Here is a 19,447-nt window from a genome sequence, read left to right on the forward strand (position 1 = left end):
TCCTGTAGAACCATGTCCAGATAAAGCATCATGTTAATGTTACTACTGGTTGGCTGGTGGAGGTCCTGACGAACCATGTCCAGATAAAGCATCATGTTAATGTTACTACTGGTTGGCTGGTGGAGGTCCTGACGAACCACGTCCAGATAAAGCATCATGTTAATGTTACTACTGGTTGGCTGGTGGAGGTCCTGACGAACCACGTCCAGATAAAGCATCATGTTAATGTTACTACTTAGCTTTGGCTGGTGGAGGTCCTGACGAACCACGTCCAGATAAAGCATTATGTTAATGTTACTACTGGTTGGCTGGTGGAGGTCCTGTAGAACCATTTCCAGATAAAGCATCATGTTAATGTTACTACATAGCTTTGGCTGGTGGAGGTCCTGTAGAACCACGTCCAGATAAAGCATTATGTTAATGTTACTACTGGTTGGCTGGTGGAGGTCCTGTAGAACCATTTCCAGATAAAGCATCATGTTAATGTTACTACTTAGCTTTGGCTGGTGGAGGTCCTGTAGAACCACGTCCAGATAAAGCATCATGTTAATGTTACTACTTAGCTTTGGCTGGTGGAGGTCCTGACGAACCACGTCCAGATAAAGCATCATGTTAATGTTACTACTGGTTGGCTGGTGGAGGTCCTGTAGAACCATGTCCAGATAAAGCATCATGTTAATGTTACTACTGGTTGGCTGGTGGAGGTCCTGTAGAACCATTTCCAGATAAAGCATCATGTTAATGTTACTACTTAGCTTTGGCTGGTGGAGGTCCTGTAGAACCACGTCCAGATAAAGCATCATGTTAATGTTACTACTGGTTGGCTGGTGGAGGTCCTGTAGAACCATGTCCAGATAAAGCATCATGTTAATGTTACTACTGGTTGGCTGGTGGAGGTCCTGTAGAACCATGTCCAGATAAAGCATCATATTAATGTTACTACTGGTTGGCTGGTGGAGGTCCTGTAGAACCATGTCCAGATAGAGCATCATGTTAATGTTACTACTGGTTGGCTGGTGGAGTTCCTGACGAACCACGTCCAGATAAAGCATCATGTTAATGTTACTACTGGTTGGCTGGTGGAGGTCCTGTAGAACCATGTCCAGATAAAGCATCATGTTAATGTTACTACTGGTTGGCTGGTGGAGGTCCTGTAGAACCATGTCCAGATAAAGCATCATGTTAATGTTACTACTTAGCTTTGGCTGGTGGAGGTCCTGTAGAACCACGTCCAGATAAAGCATCATGTTAATGTTACTACTTAGCTTTGGCTGGTGGAGGTCCTGACGAACCACGTCCAGATAAAGCATCATGTTAATGTTACTACTGGTTGGCTGGTGGAGGTCCTGTAGAACCATGTCCAGATAAAGCATCATGTTAATGTTACTACTGGTTGGCTGGTGGAGGTCCTGTAGAACCATGTCCAGATAAAGCATCATGTTAATGTTACTACTTAGCTTTGGCTGGTGGAGGTCCTGTAGAACCACGTCCAGATAAAGCATCATGTTAATGTTACTACTGGTTGGCTGGTGGAGGTCCTGTAGAACCATGTCCAGATAAAGCATCATGTTAATGTTACTACTGGTTGGCTGGTGGAGGTCCTGTAGAACCATTTCCAGATAAAGCATCATGTTAATGTTACTACTTAGCTTTGGCTGGTAGAGGTCCTGTAGAACCACGTCCAGATAAAGCATCATGTTAATGTTACTACTTAGCTTTGGCTGGTGGAGGTCCTGACGAACCACGTCCAGATAAAGCATCATGTTAATGTTACTACTGGTTGGCTGGTGGAGGTCCTGACGAACCACGTCCAGATAAAGCATCATGTTAATGTTACTACTTAGCTTTGGCTGGTGGAGGTCCTGACGAACCACGTCCAGATAAAGCATCATGTTAATGTTACTACTGGTTGGCTGGTGGAGGTCCTGATGAACCATGTCCAGATAAAGCATCATGTTAATGTTACTACTTAGCTTTGGCTGGTGGAGGTCCTGTAGAACCACGTCCAGATAAAGCATCATGTTAATGTTACTACTGGTTGGCTGGTGGAGGTCCTGACGAACCACGTCCAGATAAAGCATCATGTCAATGTTACTACTGGTTGGCTGGTGGAGGTCCTGATGAACCACGTCCAGATAAAGCATCATGTTAATGTTACTACTGGTTGGCTGGTGGAGGTCCTGTAGAACCACGTCCAGATAAAGCATCATGTTAATGTTACTACTGGTTGGCTGGTGGAGGTCCTGTAGAACCATGTCCAGATAAAGCATCATGTTAATGTTACTACTGGTTGGCTGGTGGAGGTCCTGTAGAACCATGTCCAGATAAAGCATCATGTTAATGTTACTACTGGTTGGCTGGTGGAGGTCCTGTAGAACCACGTCCAGATAAAGCATCATGTTAATGTTACTACTGGTTGGCTGGTGGAGGTCCTGTAGAACCATGTCCAGATAAAGCATCATGTTAATGTTACTACTGGTTGGCTGGTGGAGGTCCTGTAGAACCATGTCCAGATAAAGCATCATGTTAATGTTACTACTGGTTGGCTGGTGGAGGTCCTGACGAACCACGTCCAGATAAAGCATCATGTTAATCTTACTACTTAGCTTTGGCTGGTGGTGGTCCTGAGGAACCATGTCCAGATAAAGTGTCCAGGGAGAAACATTTGAATGAAAAAAGTAGAGTTAGGGAAAACAATTAAATATAAAACAGTCATTAAAAACTAAAAACCGTAATGTTGGCAGATTAGCAACGTAACGTTAGCAACAAACTGCACAGCATCACGTAAACAAGTCCACAAGTTGTGACACTATAGTATTAGATCTCTCTCCCTCTTACAAAAGCCACAGCACATCACAGATCACGTCAAACATTGTAGCCAGAATAACAGCAACGTAGCTGCATTTGCGTTTGTTTAAGCTGTTTTCTAGTGACATTTATTTGAGTACATCCATAACAATGAGCTAATGATGAACGATTTCGCCTGGGGTAGAACATGTGCTCTCTCGTCAGGACACTGTTGTTCAGAAGAGCTAGCGAACACAATCACTTCAAACTGAACTAGCTGCATTTCCTTTCGTTTGACCTGTTTTCTATTGATAGTTCTTTGTATATAGCCATAAAAAAATGATGCTGATTCATGATTTCGCCTGGCTGAGTGAAGCTGCCTGCCTGCCTGTGTCTCATTCCGACATGTTCATTACTATGGGACAGCTGGAGATCAAATCTTAATATTGAAACAATGGAGACAGACATCTAGGTTTATACAAATCTCTGCTGTTGGAAACTAAATATTAGTCTAAAAGAAATGTGAGATAATGTCTAGATGCTTTTTATAGTGGCGATCAAGTTTATAAATTGCCTGGCTGGGCTGATGAGACAGTAGATTGCACAGTCAGATAGGGCCGAGTTAATAGCCATTTTAACGTCATAGATTTAGCTGGTGGTAATGTGGAATAGACACCAGCTGGAATGCGGTTTTAACCAATCGTCTGCTTTGGTAACCAGTTGATAATAGAACTAAGGCACCACTGGGCTTTGTGGTATATGTCCAATATACAATGGCTAAGGGCTGTCTCCAGCCACTCCGCAGTGCATAGTGCATAAGAACAATATACCACACTTCCTCTGGCATTTTAAATAACCAGTCAGAGGCAGTGTTGAGCTGCAATAGAAACTGACAGCTACAGTACACCTTCATAACCTTATGGCCTGAGCTCTCTCCTGGCCTAAGAAAGTCAGAAGTATTTACATCCTATATGGATTTGTATCAAAATATTTGGAAACGGACTGTATCTAAAATCATCTGAAATAATTGTCAGAAGTATCTGCTAATCCTAAAAGACATATCTGTGCTCTGTCCTGACCCAGAAGATAAGTCTATGCTTACGAATAATACTTTTTTATCCCTTTACATATGTTTTTTGTATCTAAAAGGGGTTGGCTTATCCTAAACTGCATTACGTAACACCTACAGTACACTAGGTTGGAGATTACCTGCGTCCTTGTCCTCTGATTCAGACAGGCTTTAGAACAGGTCGACCTTTCTTGTCACATCTTTTATAAGGTAGGGCATGGAGTCAGGCTTAAGGTCATGCACTCTTTGACCTCTGACCTTTTTTTTGACAGGTCTGGTCACCCAGGGCTGGTCATCTGAAAGTTAGTCGTAGAGCAGGATTAGGATCTTAAGGGCTAAAAAGAGCAGGCAAGGTTCTCCTGGTGAGAGACACAGCCACACCCACTCACCCTCCCTCAGGGTGTCACAGGCAGTACACACCCACACACATACTTTTCATAGTGCATACACAGTGAAACACACACACACACACAGCCTCAAACATGTACACACACATACACAATGGAGCTGAGAGGAGAGAGGGCACACCGGGGGTCATACTGCTTTCCCCCTCTCGCTCACTGACTGCATATGTTGACATTTTTGGCCTTTTTAAAGGGGCAATCAGCAGTTGTTACATCCATTTTTGGACTCATAAATGAATGATTCTTGAAGAATAAAACCTGTAAATGCCTCATGAGCTTTGTTTAACTGACGTACCCCATCAGAACCCACAATATAAGATTGTTTTACTCCAATGTTTGTGAACAAAGCAAACATAAACAAACAGGTCAGACCCTGCATTCATAGCTTTGTCTAGGAATTTGCGAGTGATTGCTTATCTCCAGCCCAATCCCTGATCTTTTTTTTACCAAAACAGTGGCAGGGTCTACACTGTTGTTTCAACTGTTGTTTGGCCCTTCAAGTTGATCATGTGTATGTGGGTACAGTATGCTAATTTCCGTCACGCTTTGTATAATGATCACATGCGCAAGGAAACTGACACCTCGTGTGCACTCGGTTATTTTATCTGCACAATTCTGTAAAATGCGTTCATGGACATTTCTGGGGCTGCCGTGTCGAATCGAGTAAGTGACAATAGTCTCACCATGTCATAGGGTGTGTCAGTGACCCCGGTGAGTACAGTTCTGTTCCGTTGTTGTTCAGTCAGCAGAGATGCGCTGTGTTGTCAGTGACACGACCCAGTGTTCCTCTTCTGCTCGGATGGTTGCTCTGACAACAGCTGTCAGACTGGGACAGATTGGGGATCTGACTGGATGGGGGCACTTCCTAACACTCTTAACTTTCTCACACTGTGTCTGGTCTGGCTCAACCTCACTGTGCAACGTGTGCATGTACGCTCTCTCACTCACTCACTCTCACTTTAATATACAAAAGGCTAGCATTCAAACTCATGGAGGCTGCTGTTCTAGAACGTAACCAGTAGCTACTAAGCCCTTATAGCATAGCAGGTGTGTCAGTGGTGTAGTGAAGCCAGTGTATCCTGAATAGCTGAATCTGCAGTCATCACTGGGACCATTATGGACCTGCTCCTCCACAACAGACCCGGTTCTGTACTGTGGGTCGTAGCCGGAGGAAACCGCAGCCGGATAAATAGACCTCATTTACAACGAGGTGCCTGCTGGAGAAAGAGCATACAGTATTTATGCCCCCTACATGCTGATTACAACATGCTGAGTGTGCTTTGAGAAACTGCTGCTCTTTGTACAAGGGCAGCAGTGGAGAGAAGTGAAAGGCAGGGCTTTTTGAAAGAGCTGTTGATAATCACACAGACACATGCATGGTTGTTCATGGTTATTATTGAAGTGCTGTACATGCAGCATAACCAACGAGTAACTCGTTCTTGACAAATATGCAGGTTTGTTTTATCAGTAAATTCCTATTTAGTTATTATCAACAGAGAGTTCTCTCTTTGGTCCTTTTTTGACATGTATTTTTCCATATTATAGACAGGTCTTGTGTCTTTTAATCAAATCAACTATAGGCACTGAGCTTGTCTGATGCTTTAAGCACACTGTTTGATGAAATAATTAAGACACAAGTGACCAACGTGCCATTGGAACAAAGGAGTGATGGTTGCCGATAATGGGCCTATGTAGATATTCTTTAAAAAATCTGCCGTTTCCAGCTACAATAGTAATTTACAACATTAACAATGTCTACATTGTATTTCTGATCAATTTTATGTTATTTTATTGGACAAAAAAATGTGCTTTCCTTTCAAAAACAAGGACATTTCTAAGTGACCCCAAACTTTTGAACGGTAGTACTAGCCATAGTACTAGCCATCAGAGACACCCTGTTGCCTGGAGCTGTAACCAGGCTATGGGGAGCCCCCACAGCACTCGTAATGCCCTCACCCTTACCTCCTTGTTGTGTACTGTAGACCTACTGTAGACGTGGTCCAGTAACAGTGCGTCTGTCTGTCCCTGTCTCTACAGATCAGTCAGAAGAAGCTGAAGAAGTACGAGAAGGAGTACCACGCCATGAGAGAGCAGCAGGAACAGCAGGAAGCTCCCATTGAGAGATACGAGGTACTATGCATGTTTTCCATTTGAGTCATTTAGCAGACGCTCTTACCCAGAGCGGGTTACAGTTGGTTCATTCATCTGAAGATCGCTGGGTGGGGGCAGCCACATATCACAGGGATAGAAAGTACATTTGTCCTCAAAGTAGCTATCGGTAGAGTCACACAGCATTGGCGTGAAGGAGTTGAGTTAGTCTCTTAAGTGGGCTGTGCACACAAACATCTACTTGTGCACAGCCTCATTATCCATTACGTAGTTGTAATGCCAGGAATGTCTGGAGGGGAATTTGTGTACGGCAGCCAGGTCAATTTTTAATCTAGGCTGATTCTCAAAGGTTGTTATTTACAAGCATAGTTAAACATTATATATGTCACGAGTTGAGAGAAACAGGAAGAAGATCGGAGGATCTTCAATAGTGCAGCCCGGCAACAGGCTTCTCTCTCTCGCTATTCTCCACTCACTCACTCACTCACTCACTCACTCACTCACTCTTTCCTTTCTCCACTCTCTCTCACTCTCGTCTCCTCTCCCAATCTTTCCACTTGTTCCTCTCACTCTCTCCTTCACCTACCCACTCCTGCTTTCCCCCTCTGCCCTTTCCGTGTGTCCTGTAGAGGGAGAACCGTCGTCTCCAGGAGGCTAACATGCGTCTGGAGCAGGAGAATGATGACCTGGCCCATGAACTGGTCAGCAGCAAGATCGCCCTGCGCAAGGACCTGGACAACGTAAGGCTGACACATCATCCCAAAATGTAGTTTCTTAGACTTGTGCAAGTATGTAAACGTGGGCGTGCGTGTGTGTGTGTGCGCTCGTACGTTTTCTGTTATCCAAAACCCATTTAGCTGTCAAATCCATTTTTAATTAAAATAAAAATGTTTTAACCTCCGATAGGTTTGTTGTTGTCATTTGGTATTAGCTATTGTCAGTTGACCTTGTCACTGTATCCATGTGTGCAACTGTCCCTCAGGCTGAGGAGAAAGCAGACGCTCTGAACAAGGAGCTGTTGATGACCAAACAGAAGCTGGTGGATTCGGAGGACGAGAAGAGGCGGCTAGAGGAGGAGTCTGCGCAGGTCTGTCTTTCTGGCTCTGTTTGTCTCTTCGTCCGTTTGTCTGTTCATCTGGCTGGCTGTCTCTGTCTGAAAATAATATTGCTGTCATGGAAGGACAATAGAAGTTCACTGACAATGGAAGTGAATGTGTTGGATTGATCGATAACTAATTATTTTGAAGTGAACTGCCATTGTCCTCCGGAGTATTGCTGAATATTTTTTCCATCAGATTGCTTTTCTGTTCATGCACCTTGGTGGGAAAGCAGTCTCTCTCTCTTTTTGTCCGTCTCTTTAAGACAGGGGGATGGTGGGCTCCCCCATGTACTGTGGCCGTGGTCTGTGTTCCAAGGACATGACTTATCGTCTAGCACAGGGCCTACTGTATTTCTCACTTACTTGTACAACTCTCTCAGGGGGCATCTGCCATTGCCACTGTCCTTTGCTGATGTCCTCTTGATGATTACATCTTTTCTACTCCGTGTGTGTGTGTTAATCCTTGAGTGTGTCACTACTGTACGCACTTTACAGGCCCAAGGACAGTTGACTCCTGTCCTGACTGAGATGAAGTCCTTATGTTTTAGGTTAGAGGTGAAGTTATTCATAATGCATGTCTGTCTGTCTACAGCTGAAAGAGATGTGTAGACGGGAGCTGGACAAATCAGAGTCTGAGATAAAGAAGAACGGTTCCATCATAGGAGAGTACAAACAGGTACGGTTGACTATTGTATTCTCCTCATTCTGTATTCAATCAAATGTCATTCAAATGTATTTATAAAGTCCTTTTTACATCAGCAGATGTCCCAAAGTGCTACGCAGAAACCCAGCCTGGTGTTACATGGCCATTAAGGCCAGATCGTTCAAATGTTCATAGATGACCAGCAGGGTCAAATAATAATCACAGTGGTTGTAGAGGGTGCAACGGGTCAGCACCTATAATGTAAATGTCAGTTGGCTTTTCATAGCCGAGCATTCAGAGGTCGAGACAGCAGGTGCGGTAGAGAGGGAGAGTCGAAAACAGCAGGTTAGGTAGCTCGTCCGGTGAACAGGTCAGGGTACCATAGCTACAGGCAGAGCAGTTGAAACTGGAGCAGCGGCACGACAAGGTGGACTGGGGACAGCCAGGAGTCATCAGGCCAGGTAGTCCTGAGGCATGAAAGGGGTGGAAATTAGAGAGAGCATACTTAAATTCACACAGGACACCAGATAAGACAGGAGAATACACCAGATATAACAGACTGACCCGGCACATAGACTATTGCACCATAGATACTGGAGGCTGAGACAGGGGTGGGTCAGGGGACACTGTGGCCCCAACTGACAATAACCCCGGACAAGGCCAATCAGGCAGGATATAACCCTGCCCACTTTGCCAATGCACAGCCCCCACACCACTAGAGGGATATCATCAGACCACAAAATTACTACCCCGAGACAAGGCTGAGTATAGCCCACAAAGATCTCCTCCACTGTACGAGCCAGAGGGGTCACAAAACCGGACAGGAAGATCACGTCTGTGACTCAACCCACTCAAGTGATGCACCCCTCCTAGGGACGGCATGGAAGCGCACTAGTAAGCCAGTGACTCAGCACCCGTAATAGGCTCAGAGGCAGAGAATCCCAGTGGACAGAGGGGAGACGGCCAGGCAGAGACAGCAACGGCGGTTTGTCGATCTTTCACTCCAGTGCCTTGCCGTTCACCTTCACACCCCTGGGCCAGACTACACTCAAACATAGGACCTACTGAAGAGATGGGTCATCAGTAAAGACTTAACCTCTCTGGGATATGTGGGACAGTGGCGTCCCACCTCGCCAACAGCCAGTGAAATTGCATGGCGCCAAATTCAAAACAACAGAAATCCCATAATTAAAATTCCTCAAACGTACGTGTTTTACACCATTTTAAAGAAAAACTTCTTGTAAATCCAGCCACAGTGTCCGATTTCAAATAGGCTTTACCGCGAAAGCACACCAAACGATTATGTTAGGTCAGCACCAAGTCACAGAAAACCATACAGCCATTTTCCAGCCAAGGAGAGGACTCACAAAAATCAGAAATAGCGATTAAATTAATCACTAACCTTTGATCTTCATCAGATGGCACTCACAGGACTTCATGTTACGCAATAAATGTGTGTTTTGTTCGATAAAGTTAATCTTTCTGTCCAAAAACCTCATTTGAAAATGGTGCGTAATGTTCAGATAAGCATTGTCTCAAACAAACATCCGGTGAAAGTGCAGAGAGCCACATCAAATTACAGAAATACTCATAATAAACATTGATAAAAGATACGTGTTATGCATGGAAATATAGATAAACTTCTCCTTAATGCAACCGCTGTGTCAGATTTCAAAAAGGCATTACGGTGAAAGCACACCTTGCGATTATGTTAGGTCAGTGCTAGTCACAGAAAAACATCCAGCCATTTTCCAAAGAAGGGGAGGTGTCAGAAAAGTCAGAAATAGCGTTATAAATAGTCACTTACCCTTGATGATCTTGATCGGAATGCACTCCCAGGAATCCCAGTTCCACACTAAATGTTTGTTTTGATCGATAAAGTCCATCATTTATGTCCAAATACCTCCTTTTAGTTTGCGCGTTTAGCCCAGTAATCCAAATGCATAATGCGCGATCACTTGTTCAGACAAAATGTAAAAAACGTTCTATTACAGTTCATAGAAACATGTCAAACGATGTATAGAATCAATCTTGAGGATGTTTTTATCATAAATCTTCAATAATGTTCCAACCGGATAATTGCTTTGTCTTTAGAAATGCAATGGAACGCAGCTACCTCTCACGGGCGCAACCATGATCAGCTCATGGCACTCTGCCAGCCCTCTAGCTCAAACAGCTCTCATTCTCTCCTCCTTCACATTAGAAGCCTCAAACAAGGTTCTAAAGGCTGTTGGCATCTAGTGGAAGCCTTAGGAGGTGCAATATTATCCCCATAGACACTGTATATTCGATAGGCAATGACTTGAAAAACTACAAACCGCAGATTTCCCACTTCCTGCTTGGATTTTTTTCCTCCGGTTTTTGCCTGCCATATGAGTTCTGTTATACTCACAGACATAATTCAAACTACAGAGTGTTTTCTATCCAAATATACTAATTATATGCATATTCTAGCTTTTGGGCCTGAGTAGCAGGCAGTTTACTCTGGGCACCTTATTATCCTAGCTACTCAATACTGACCCCCAGTCCCAAAGAAGTTAAAGGTTGAGACCGAGTCTGTGTCTCTCACATGGAAAGGCTATAGGAGAAAGCTCTACCTCCAGCTGTTTGCTTAGAAATTCCAGAGACAATAAGGAGGCCTGCGTCTTGTGACTGTTGCATATGTGTAGATATGTACGGCAGGACCAAATCGGAGAGATGGGTAGGAGCAAGCCCATGTAATGCTTTGTAGGTTAGCAGTAAAACCTAGCCCTAGCCTTAACAGGAAGCCAGTGTAGAGAGGCTAGCACATATGATACATTTCTTTGGTTCTCGTCAAGATTCTAGCAGCTGTGTTTAGCACTAACTGAAGTTTATTTAGTGCTTTGCCCAGGTAGCCAGAGAGTACAGCATTGCAGTGGTCTAATCTAGAAGTGACAAAATCATGGATTATCTTTTCTGCATACTTTTTGGACAAAACGTTTCAGATTTTTTGCAATGACACGAAGATGGAAAAAAGCTGTCCTTGAAATATTATTGATATTTTTGTCAAAAGAGAGATCAGGGTTCAGAGTAACGCCGGGATCTTTCACAGTTTTATTTGAGACGACTGTACAACCATCAAGATTAATTGTCAGATGAATTTGTTTCTTGGGACCTAGAACAAGCATCTCTGTTTTGTCTAAGTTTAAAAGTACAACATTTTCCGCCATCCACTTCCTTATGTCTGAAACACAGGCTTCCAGGGTAGGCAATTTTGGGGCTTCAACATGTTTCATCGAAGTGTGTCGTCCACATAGCAGTGAAAGTTCACGTTGTGTTTCTGAAAGACATCACCATGAGGTAGAATATATTGTGAAAACAATAGTGGTCCTAAAACAGAACCTCGAGGAACGCCGAAACGTACAATTGATTTGTCAGAGGACAAACCATCCACAGAGACGAACTGATATCTTACTGACAGACAAGATCTAAACCAAGCTAGAACCAATTAGGGTTTCTAATCTCTCCAAAAGAATGTGGTGATCGATGGCGTCAAAAGCAGCACTATAAGGCCTAGGAGCACGAGGACAGATGCAGAGCCTCGGTCTGACGCCATTAAAAGTTCATTTTCCACATCACAATTAGGGTTTCTAATCTCTCCAAAAGAATGTGGTGATCGATGGCGTCAAAAGCAGCACTATAAGGCCTAGGAGCACGAGGACAGATGCAGAGCCTCGGTCTGACGCCATTAAAAGTTCATTTTCCACATCACAAGGGCAGTCTCAGTGCTATGATGGGGTCTAAAACCAGACTGAAGCATTTCATTTACATTATTTCTCTTCAGGAAGGCAGTGAGTTGCCGTGCAACAGCTTTTTCTAAAATTCTTGAGAGGAATGGGAGATTCAATATTGGTCGATATTCTTCTTTTTTTTTTACATTTTACGGGTCAAGGTTGGGCTTTTTCAAGAGAGGCTTTATTACTGCCACCTTTTAGTGAGTTTGGTACACATCCAGTGGATAGGGAGACATTATGTTCAACATAGGAGGGCCAAGCACAGGAAGTAGATCTTTCCGTAGTTTAGTTGGAATGGGATCCAGTATGCAGCTTGACGGTTTAGAGGCCATGATTATTTTCATGAATGTGTCAAGAGATACAGGATTAATAAACTTGAGTGTCTCCATTGATCCTAGATCCTGACAGAAATACGCAGGTTTTATTCTCACCATTCTCTCCATTCTGTATTCTCTCCTCTGATGGCAACATCCTATTTATTTATCCTATCTATTTATTATTTGTCAGGGACCATGTAAACATGCTATTGCACCTGATTAAGCTAGATAGCACATTTTCATCTGGGCAGAAAACAAACATTAATACATCACTACAATATAACAAACTATTCATATATATATATATTGAACAAAAATATAAATGCAACCATTTCAACAATTTTACTGAGTTACAGTTCATATAAGGAAATCAGTCAATTTAAATAATTTCATTAGGCCCTAATTTATGGATTTCACATGACTGGGAATACACATGCATCTGTTGGTCACAGATTCCGTAAAAAAAGGTATGAGTGTGGATCACCTTGTCCCTCAGCACAAGGTGTGTAACGATCATGCGGTTTAATCAGCTTCTTGATATGCCACACATGTCAGGTGGATGGATTATCTTGGCAAAAGAGAGATGCTCGCTCACGGGGATGTAAACAAATGTGTGTCCAACCCAAAAAATATTTGGGTTTGCCTTGATGCTAGCCAAGATACTCTCTCACACTGGTTGAAAGGTTGTTCTATTATCTAGACGCTCTGATCGAAAAGATTTGGTGGACCGAGACTGAGTTGAACAGTCCCCTTCTGTTATCCACTTATCCACAGTTTATTTTGTAATCAGTAAAACCAATTATATACAGTGGCAAGAAAAAATATGTGATCCCTTTGGAATTAATTGGATTTCTGCATAAATTAGTCACAGAATTTGATCTGATCTTCATCATAGCCCGAATACCTATAAAAACCTTGAATATCTGATACTATTTAAGGAACATGTTTATACATGTTAAATGTTTATGCTTAGCTCACATAATATATCATTTAAAAGTATGTAAGGTGTATGGAATAGAATACATGTGGCAATAACTAATATAGACATTAATAAATGCATTTCTATAGCTTCCAAAATAGGTTTTACAATGATGGGGGAGTGCCAAGATGGCTGCACGGTGGCTCTAGTCAACACAGTCCTCTAGTTGATATATAAATCGTTGAGTAAAGCTCGTCCTATCCATATGTTTAATTCCTCAACACAAACTTCAGTTGACATAGCCAAAGCTAGATTACACAACACTGAGGGCGTAAAAGGTACTGAGGGCCAACAGAAATAGTCTCACTATTTTAAAAACAGATGTAGCTACCTTTTGACAGGAATCTAAAATGATAGGAAACAGAAAATGATCAAATTGATGGTAGCAGCTCCGCTGGCTGCGATGTGCCAGTTGAAAGCAGCTCTTCGGATCAGAAAGCAGAAAAACGGTGAGGAGATGTGGTTCTTTAAAAATAGTTTCTCTCTGGTCGCCATTGCGGTGTTGAGGCTGTTTTAATAGGCCTCCTAACAGTGTGATGTATGGTAGAGTGTGATAATAGGTTCCTGTGAACTGATCTGGGACCAGCAGCAGGCTGGAGATCACACACATCAGGAATAGCAGGCTGACAGACTGAGACAGACAGGTGTGTTGAGGAAATGCTTGTTCCAAGGACCAGGTAGGGATAATTTTATTCAAGCAATTGCAATGAATTTAACTCTCCAGATATACTGGGGATGAACTTGCTTATTTACACAGTCTTTTATATACTTATTCTTCACAAAGAGCTGTTTACCTCTCGTAGGGGGAGGTACGCTTACAAAAGAGATGAGGTAATTGGCTCCACTGTCTTAGAATAGTACAAACAGCAGCTCTCACAGCCGATGATAGAGGAGTGATAAGATCTTTAAAGCCTGAACAGAGGAAACTACATTTTCCCCTGGCTAGGTTTTTAGTGCCCTACACATAAAGAGACAGTAATATATCACTCATCCTTGCGGTATGTAAAGAGGGCACTGGACAGCTGTGGTATTATTCAACTTAAGCATTTGGCACAGAATTAGACTGTAACAAAACCATTTTGCTCTAGCAGGTTGGGAACAAGTAGAGCAAGGGGAAGATGTGCAGGCTTTTGTTCTAGCCCAGTACTAACACACCTGATTCCATAATCGAAGCCTTCATACGTTGCATTGGGTGTGTTCGTACTGAGCTGGACCAAAGCCCTAGTTGGCAGGGTTGTTAGCTAGACTGTCTGGCGGAGGCAAGGGTCTTGCCTTAATGATCTAAACCATTTATAACCTGCCCACAACAAAGCCTTAATAATCCCAGAGCTAAAAACCCTTCCCTCCAAATAACCACTAAACTATAAGTGACTGAGACACCGTGTCTCTGTCTCTTCTCTCTGATTGCATTAATTAAAAACATCATTAATAACACATTGTTTGTTAATTACAATAGCTTATGCATGGTAATGAATTTCTGTTTTTAGTGTTGCCTAATCGCTCCGGCAACCTATTTAAACCATATTCGTGGCGATGAATCAAGCTTTCTCTAAATTAAGATGTGTGTGGTGTTGCCGCGGTGACAGGGAGGGCGGAGTGGGATAGATGGGATTTCTTGGGTGATCAAATTGATAAAATGTTCCAGTTAATTTCCCATCGATCTCACTGCGTCCATCTCCCTGCGGTAAGGTGGGCGCATGGGGTGGGTTGTATTCATAAGGGCACACCGTAGCCAGACATTTTCCATTTTCTTATTTGACAAGTTCAGGCAGTCCCTCCCTGTTTCAGTCAGTTTTCTTCCGTGTGGTGCCTAACGAATACTCCCCCGGTGCAGAGTAGGGCCAGCCGGATGGTTAGGTAATCCTCTAATGACAGGAGTTGTGTAGTTGAGTTAATACACTTAACTGTAAGAGGATAGAGCCCACGGCCTGCCCGGGATGACACTCACATTCAGATGAGGGAGGATTCATGGAAAGGTGTTTGAGATTCGCCCTGTGTTCTAACCTCTTGACCTTTGACCTCTATGTTGACCCCTTTAGATCTGCTCCCAGCTCAGTGAGCGTCTGGAGAAACAGCAGGCAGCCAACAAGGGAGAGCTGGAGAAGATCCGGGTGAGACCATGTCACAGGACATCACACCATCACATGACAGACTGCTCAATCACGTGACATACCGCTGTTTTCAAATGTGCATGCTTTCTTTGTGTGGCTGTGCGAGTGAGTGTTGTACTCTTTATTTATTGTCCTTCCGCTTAGCAAGTTAACATTAGCTGCTAAGTTTATTTTTGTCTGTATGTATACAGGTTAGTCTCATTGAGATAACATTTATTTTACAAGAGAGACCAAGTATGACAGCCCCCGCACCTCTCCGAAACCTGTATATGTATATACAGTACCAGTCAAAAGTTTAGACACACCTACTCATTCAAGGGTTTTTCTTAATTTTTACTCTTTTCTACATTATAGAATAATAGTGAAGACATCAAAACTATGAAATAACACATGGAATCATGTAGTAACCAAAAAAGTGTTAAACAAATGAAGATAGATTTGAGATTCTTCAAAGTAGCCACCCTTTGCCTTGATGACAGCTTTGCAGACTCTTGGCATTCTCTCAACCAGCTTCACCTGGAAGGCTTTTTTTGTGTTATTACATACAGCCGGAAGTAACTTTTGGATATCATAGCGACGGTAACTCACCAGCATTACGACCAGGAATACAACTTTCCCAAATTGGATCCTTTGTTCGGACCCCCCAGGGCAATTGAACTTATCCCAGAGGCTGCTCCAAAACGCCGCCGGCTGAGAAGAGGTATTCGGAGTGGACTTCTAGTCCGACTCAGGAGGCGTGCACACCATCCACCACTTCCGAGTATATTACTTGCTAATATTCAGTCTCTGGACAACAAAGTAGAAGTGCTCAGGACGAGGATCTCCTTCGGGAGACATCAGGGACTGTAACATACTCTGTTTCACGGAATCATGGCTCTCTCCAGACATACAGCCAGCTGGGTTCTCAGTACATTGCACAGACAGGAATAAAGAACTCCCGGGAAGAAGAACGGTGGTGGTGTCATGTTTCATGATTAAATACTCAGTGTGGTTGTGATAATGTAAATAAACTCAAGTCCTTTTGTTCACCCGTCCTAGAATACCTCACAATCAAATGCCGACCATATTACCTCCCAAGAGAATTCTCTTTGGTTGTAGTCACAGTCGTGTACAGTCGTGGCCAAAAGTTTTGAGAATGACACAGATATGAATTAATTTCCACAAAGTTTGCTGCTTCAGTGTCTTTAGATATTTTTGTCAGATGTTACTATGGAATACTGAAGTATAATTACAAGCATTTCATAAGTGTCAAAGGCTTTTATTGACAATTACATGAAGTTGATGTGTACCATTCTTTATTTATGGCTGTGTTCTGAGGGAAAATTGTGAGTGAGCCCACTCCCTTGGCTGAGAAGCAACCCCACACATGAATGGTCTCAGGATGCTTTACTGTTGGCATGACACAGGACTGATGGTAGTGCTCACCTTGTCTTCTCCGGACAAGCTTTTTTCCAGATGCCCCAAACAATCGGCAAGGGGATATATCAGAGAAAATGACTTTACCCCAGTCCTCAGCAGTCCAATACCTGTACCTTTTGCAGAATATCAGTCTGTCCCTGATGTTTTTCCTGGAGAGAAGTGGCTTTTTGCTGCCCTTCTTGACACCAGGCCATCCTCAAAAAGTATTCGCCTCACTATGCGTGCAGATGCACTCACACCTGCCTGCTGCCATTCCTGAGCAAGCTCTGTACTGGTGATTCCCCGATCCCACAGCTGAATCAACTTTAGGAGACGGTCCTGGTGCTTGCTGGACTTTCTTGGGCGGCCTGAAGCATTCTTCACAACAATTGAACAGCTCTCCTTGAAGTTCTTGATGATCCGATAAATGGTTGATTTAGGTGCAATCTTACTGGCAGCAATATCCTTGCCTGTGAAGCCCTTTTTGTGCAAAGCAATGATGATGGCATGTGTTTCCTTGCAGGTAAACATGATTGACAGAGGAAGAACAATGATTCCAAGCACCACCCTCCTTTTGAAGCTTCCAGTCTGTTATTTGAACTCAATCAGCATGACAGAGTTATCTCCAGCCGTGTCCTCGTCAACACTCACACCTGTGTTAACAAGATAATCACTGACATGATGTCAGCTGGTCCTTTTGTGGCAGGGCTGAAATGCAGTGGAAATGTTTGTTGGGGATTCAGTTCATTTGCATGGCAAAGAGGGACTTTGCAATTAATTGCAATTCATCTGATCACTCTTCATAACATTCTGGAGTATATGCAAATCAAATCAAATCAAATTTTATTTGTCACATACACATGGTTAGCAGATGTTAATGCGAGGGTAGCGAAATGCTTGTGCTTCTAGTTCCGACAATGCAGTAATAACGAACAAGTAATCTAACTAACAATTCCAAAAAAACTACTGTCTTATACACAGTGTAAGGGGATAAGGAATATGTACATAAGGATATATGAATGAGTGATGGTACAAAGCAGCATAGGCAAGATACAGTAGATGATATCGAGTACAGTATAACATATGAGATGAGTATGTAAACAAAGTGGCATAGTTAAAGTGGCTAGTGATACATGTATTACATAAGGATGCAGTCGATGATATAGAGTACAGTATATACATATGCATATGAGATGAATAATGTAGGGTAAGTAACATTATATAAGGTAGCATTGTTTAAAGTGGCTAGTGATATATTTACATAATTTCCCATCAATTCCCATTATTAAAGTGGCTGGAGTTGAGTCAGTGTCATTGACAGTGTGTTGGCAGCAGCCACTCAATGTTAGTGGTGGCTGTTTAACAGTCTGATGGCCTTGAGATAGAAGCTGTTTTTCAGTCTCTCGGTCCCAGCTTTGATGCACCTGTACTGACCTCGCCTTCTGGATGACAGCGGGGTGAACAGGCAGTGGCTCGGGTGGTTGATGTCCTTGATGATCTTTATGGCCTTCCTGTAGCATCGGGTGGTGTAGGTGTCCTGGAGGGCAGGTAGTTTGCCCCCGGTGATGCGTTGTGCAGACCTCACTACCCTCTGGATAGCCTTACGGTTGAGGGCGGTGCAGTTGCCATACCAGGCGGTGATACACCCCGCCAGGATGCTCTCGATTGTGCATCTGTAGAAGTTTGTGAGTGCTTTTGGTGACAAGCCGAATTTCTTCAGCCTCCTGAGGTTGAAGAGGCGCTGCTGCGCCTTCTTCACGATGCTGTCTGTGTGAGTGGACCAATTCAGTTTGTCTGTGATGTGTATGCCAAGGAACTTAAAACTTGCTACCCTCTCCACTACTGTTCCATCGATGTGGATAAGGGGGTGTTCCCTCTGCTGTTTCCTGAAGTCCACAATCATCTCCTTAGTTTTGTTGACGTTGAGTGTGAGGTTATTTTCCTGACACCACACTCCGAGGGCCCTCACCTCCTCCCTGTAGGCCGTCTCGTCGTTGTTGGTAATCAAGCCTACCACTGTTGTGTCGTCCGCAAACTTGATGATTGAGTTGGAGGCGTGCGTGGCCACGCAGTCGTGGGTAAACAGGGAGTACAGGAGAGGGCTCAGAACGCACCCTTGTGGGGCCCCAGTGTTGAGGATCAGAGGGGTGGAGATGTTGTTGCCTACCCTCACCACCTGGGGGCGGCCCGTCAGGAAGTCCAGTACCCAGTTGCACAGGGCGGGGTCGAGACCCAGGGTCTCGAGCTTGATGACGAGCTTGGAGGGTACTATGGTGTTGAATGCCGAGCTGTAGTCGATGAACAGCATTCTCACATAGGTATTCCTCTTGTCCAGATGGGTTAGGGCAGTGTGCAGTGTGGTTGAGATTGCATCGTCTGTGGACCTATTTGGGCGGTAAGCAAATTGGAGTGGGTCTAGGGTGTCAGGTAGGGTGGAGGTGATATGGTCCTTGACTAGTCTCTCAAAGCACTTCATGATGACGGATGTGAGTGCTACGGGGCGGTAGTCGTTTAGCTCAGTTACCTTAGCTTTCTTGGGAACAGGAACAATGGTGGCCCTCTTGAAGCATGTGGGAACAGCAGACTGGTATAGGGATTGATTGTTTGCCATCATACAAACTGAGGCAGCAGACTTTGTGAAAAATAATATTTGTGTCATTCTCAAAACTTTTGGCCACGACTGTGTATTCCTCCTCAAGCCGATACCACAACGGCCCTCAAGGAGCTACACTGGACTTTGTGCAAAATGGAAACCACACATCCTGAGGCTGCATTT

General features: G+C 43.7%; 1 protein-coding gene across 5 annotated transcripts in view; it reads left to right on the plus strand.

The window, feature by feature from the left end:
- rabgap1 (RAB GTPase activating protein 1) overlaps positions 1-19,447 on the plus strand; it is a 153,642-nt gene that overhangs the window by 129,346 nt on the left and 4,849 nt on the right. For all 5 annotated transcript variants that reach the window (XM_031802598.1, XM_020458036.2, XM_031802597.1 and 2 more), the window contains 5 exons: positions 6,298-6,390; positions 6,999-7,109; positions 7,352-7,456; positions 8,061-8,144; positions 15,202-15,273. In XM_031802598.1, the coding sequence (XP_031658458.1) occupies positions 6,298-6,390; positions 6,999-7,109; positions 7,352-7,456; positions 8,061-8,144; positions 15,202-15,273 (465 nt within the window). The remainder of the gene's footprint in view (positions 1-6,297; positions 6,391-6,998; positions 7,110-7,351; positions 7,457-8,060; positions 8,145-15,201; positions 15,274-19,447) is intronic.

Source organism: Oncorhynchus kisutch, linkage group LG23 (assembly GCF_002021735.2).
Source record: "Oncorhynchus kisutch isolate 150728-3 linkage group LG23, Okis_V2, whole genome shotgun sequence".
In the NCBI taxonomy this organism is placed as follows: domain Eukaryota; kingdom Metazoa; phylum Chordata; class Actinopteri; order Salmoniformes; family Salmonidae; genus Oncorhynchus; species Oncorhynchus kisutch.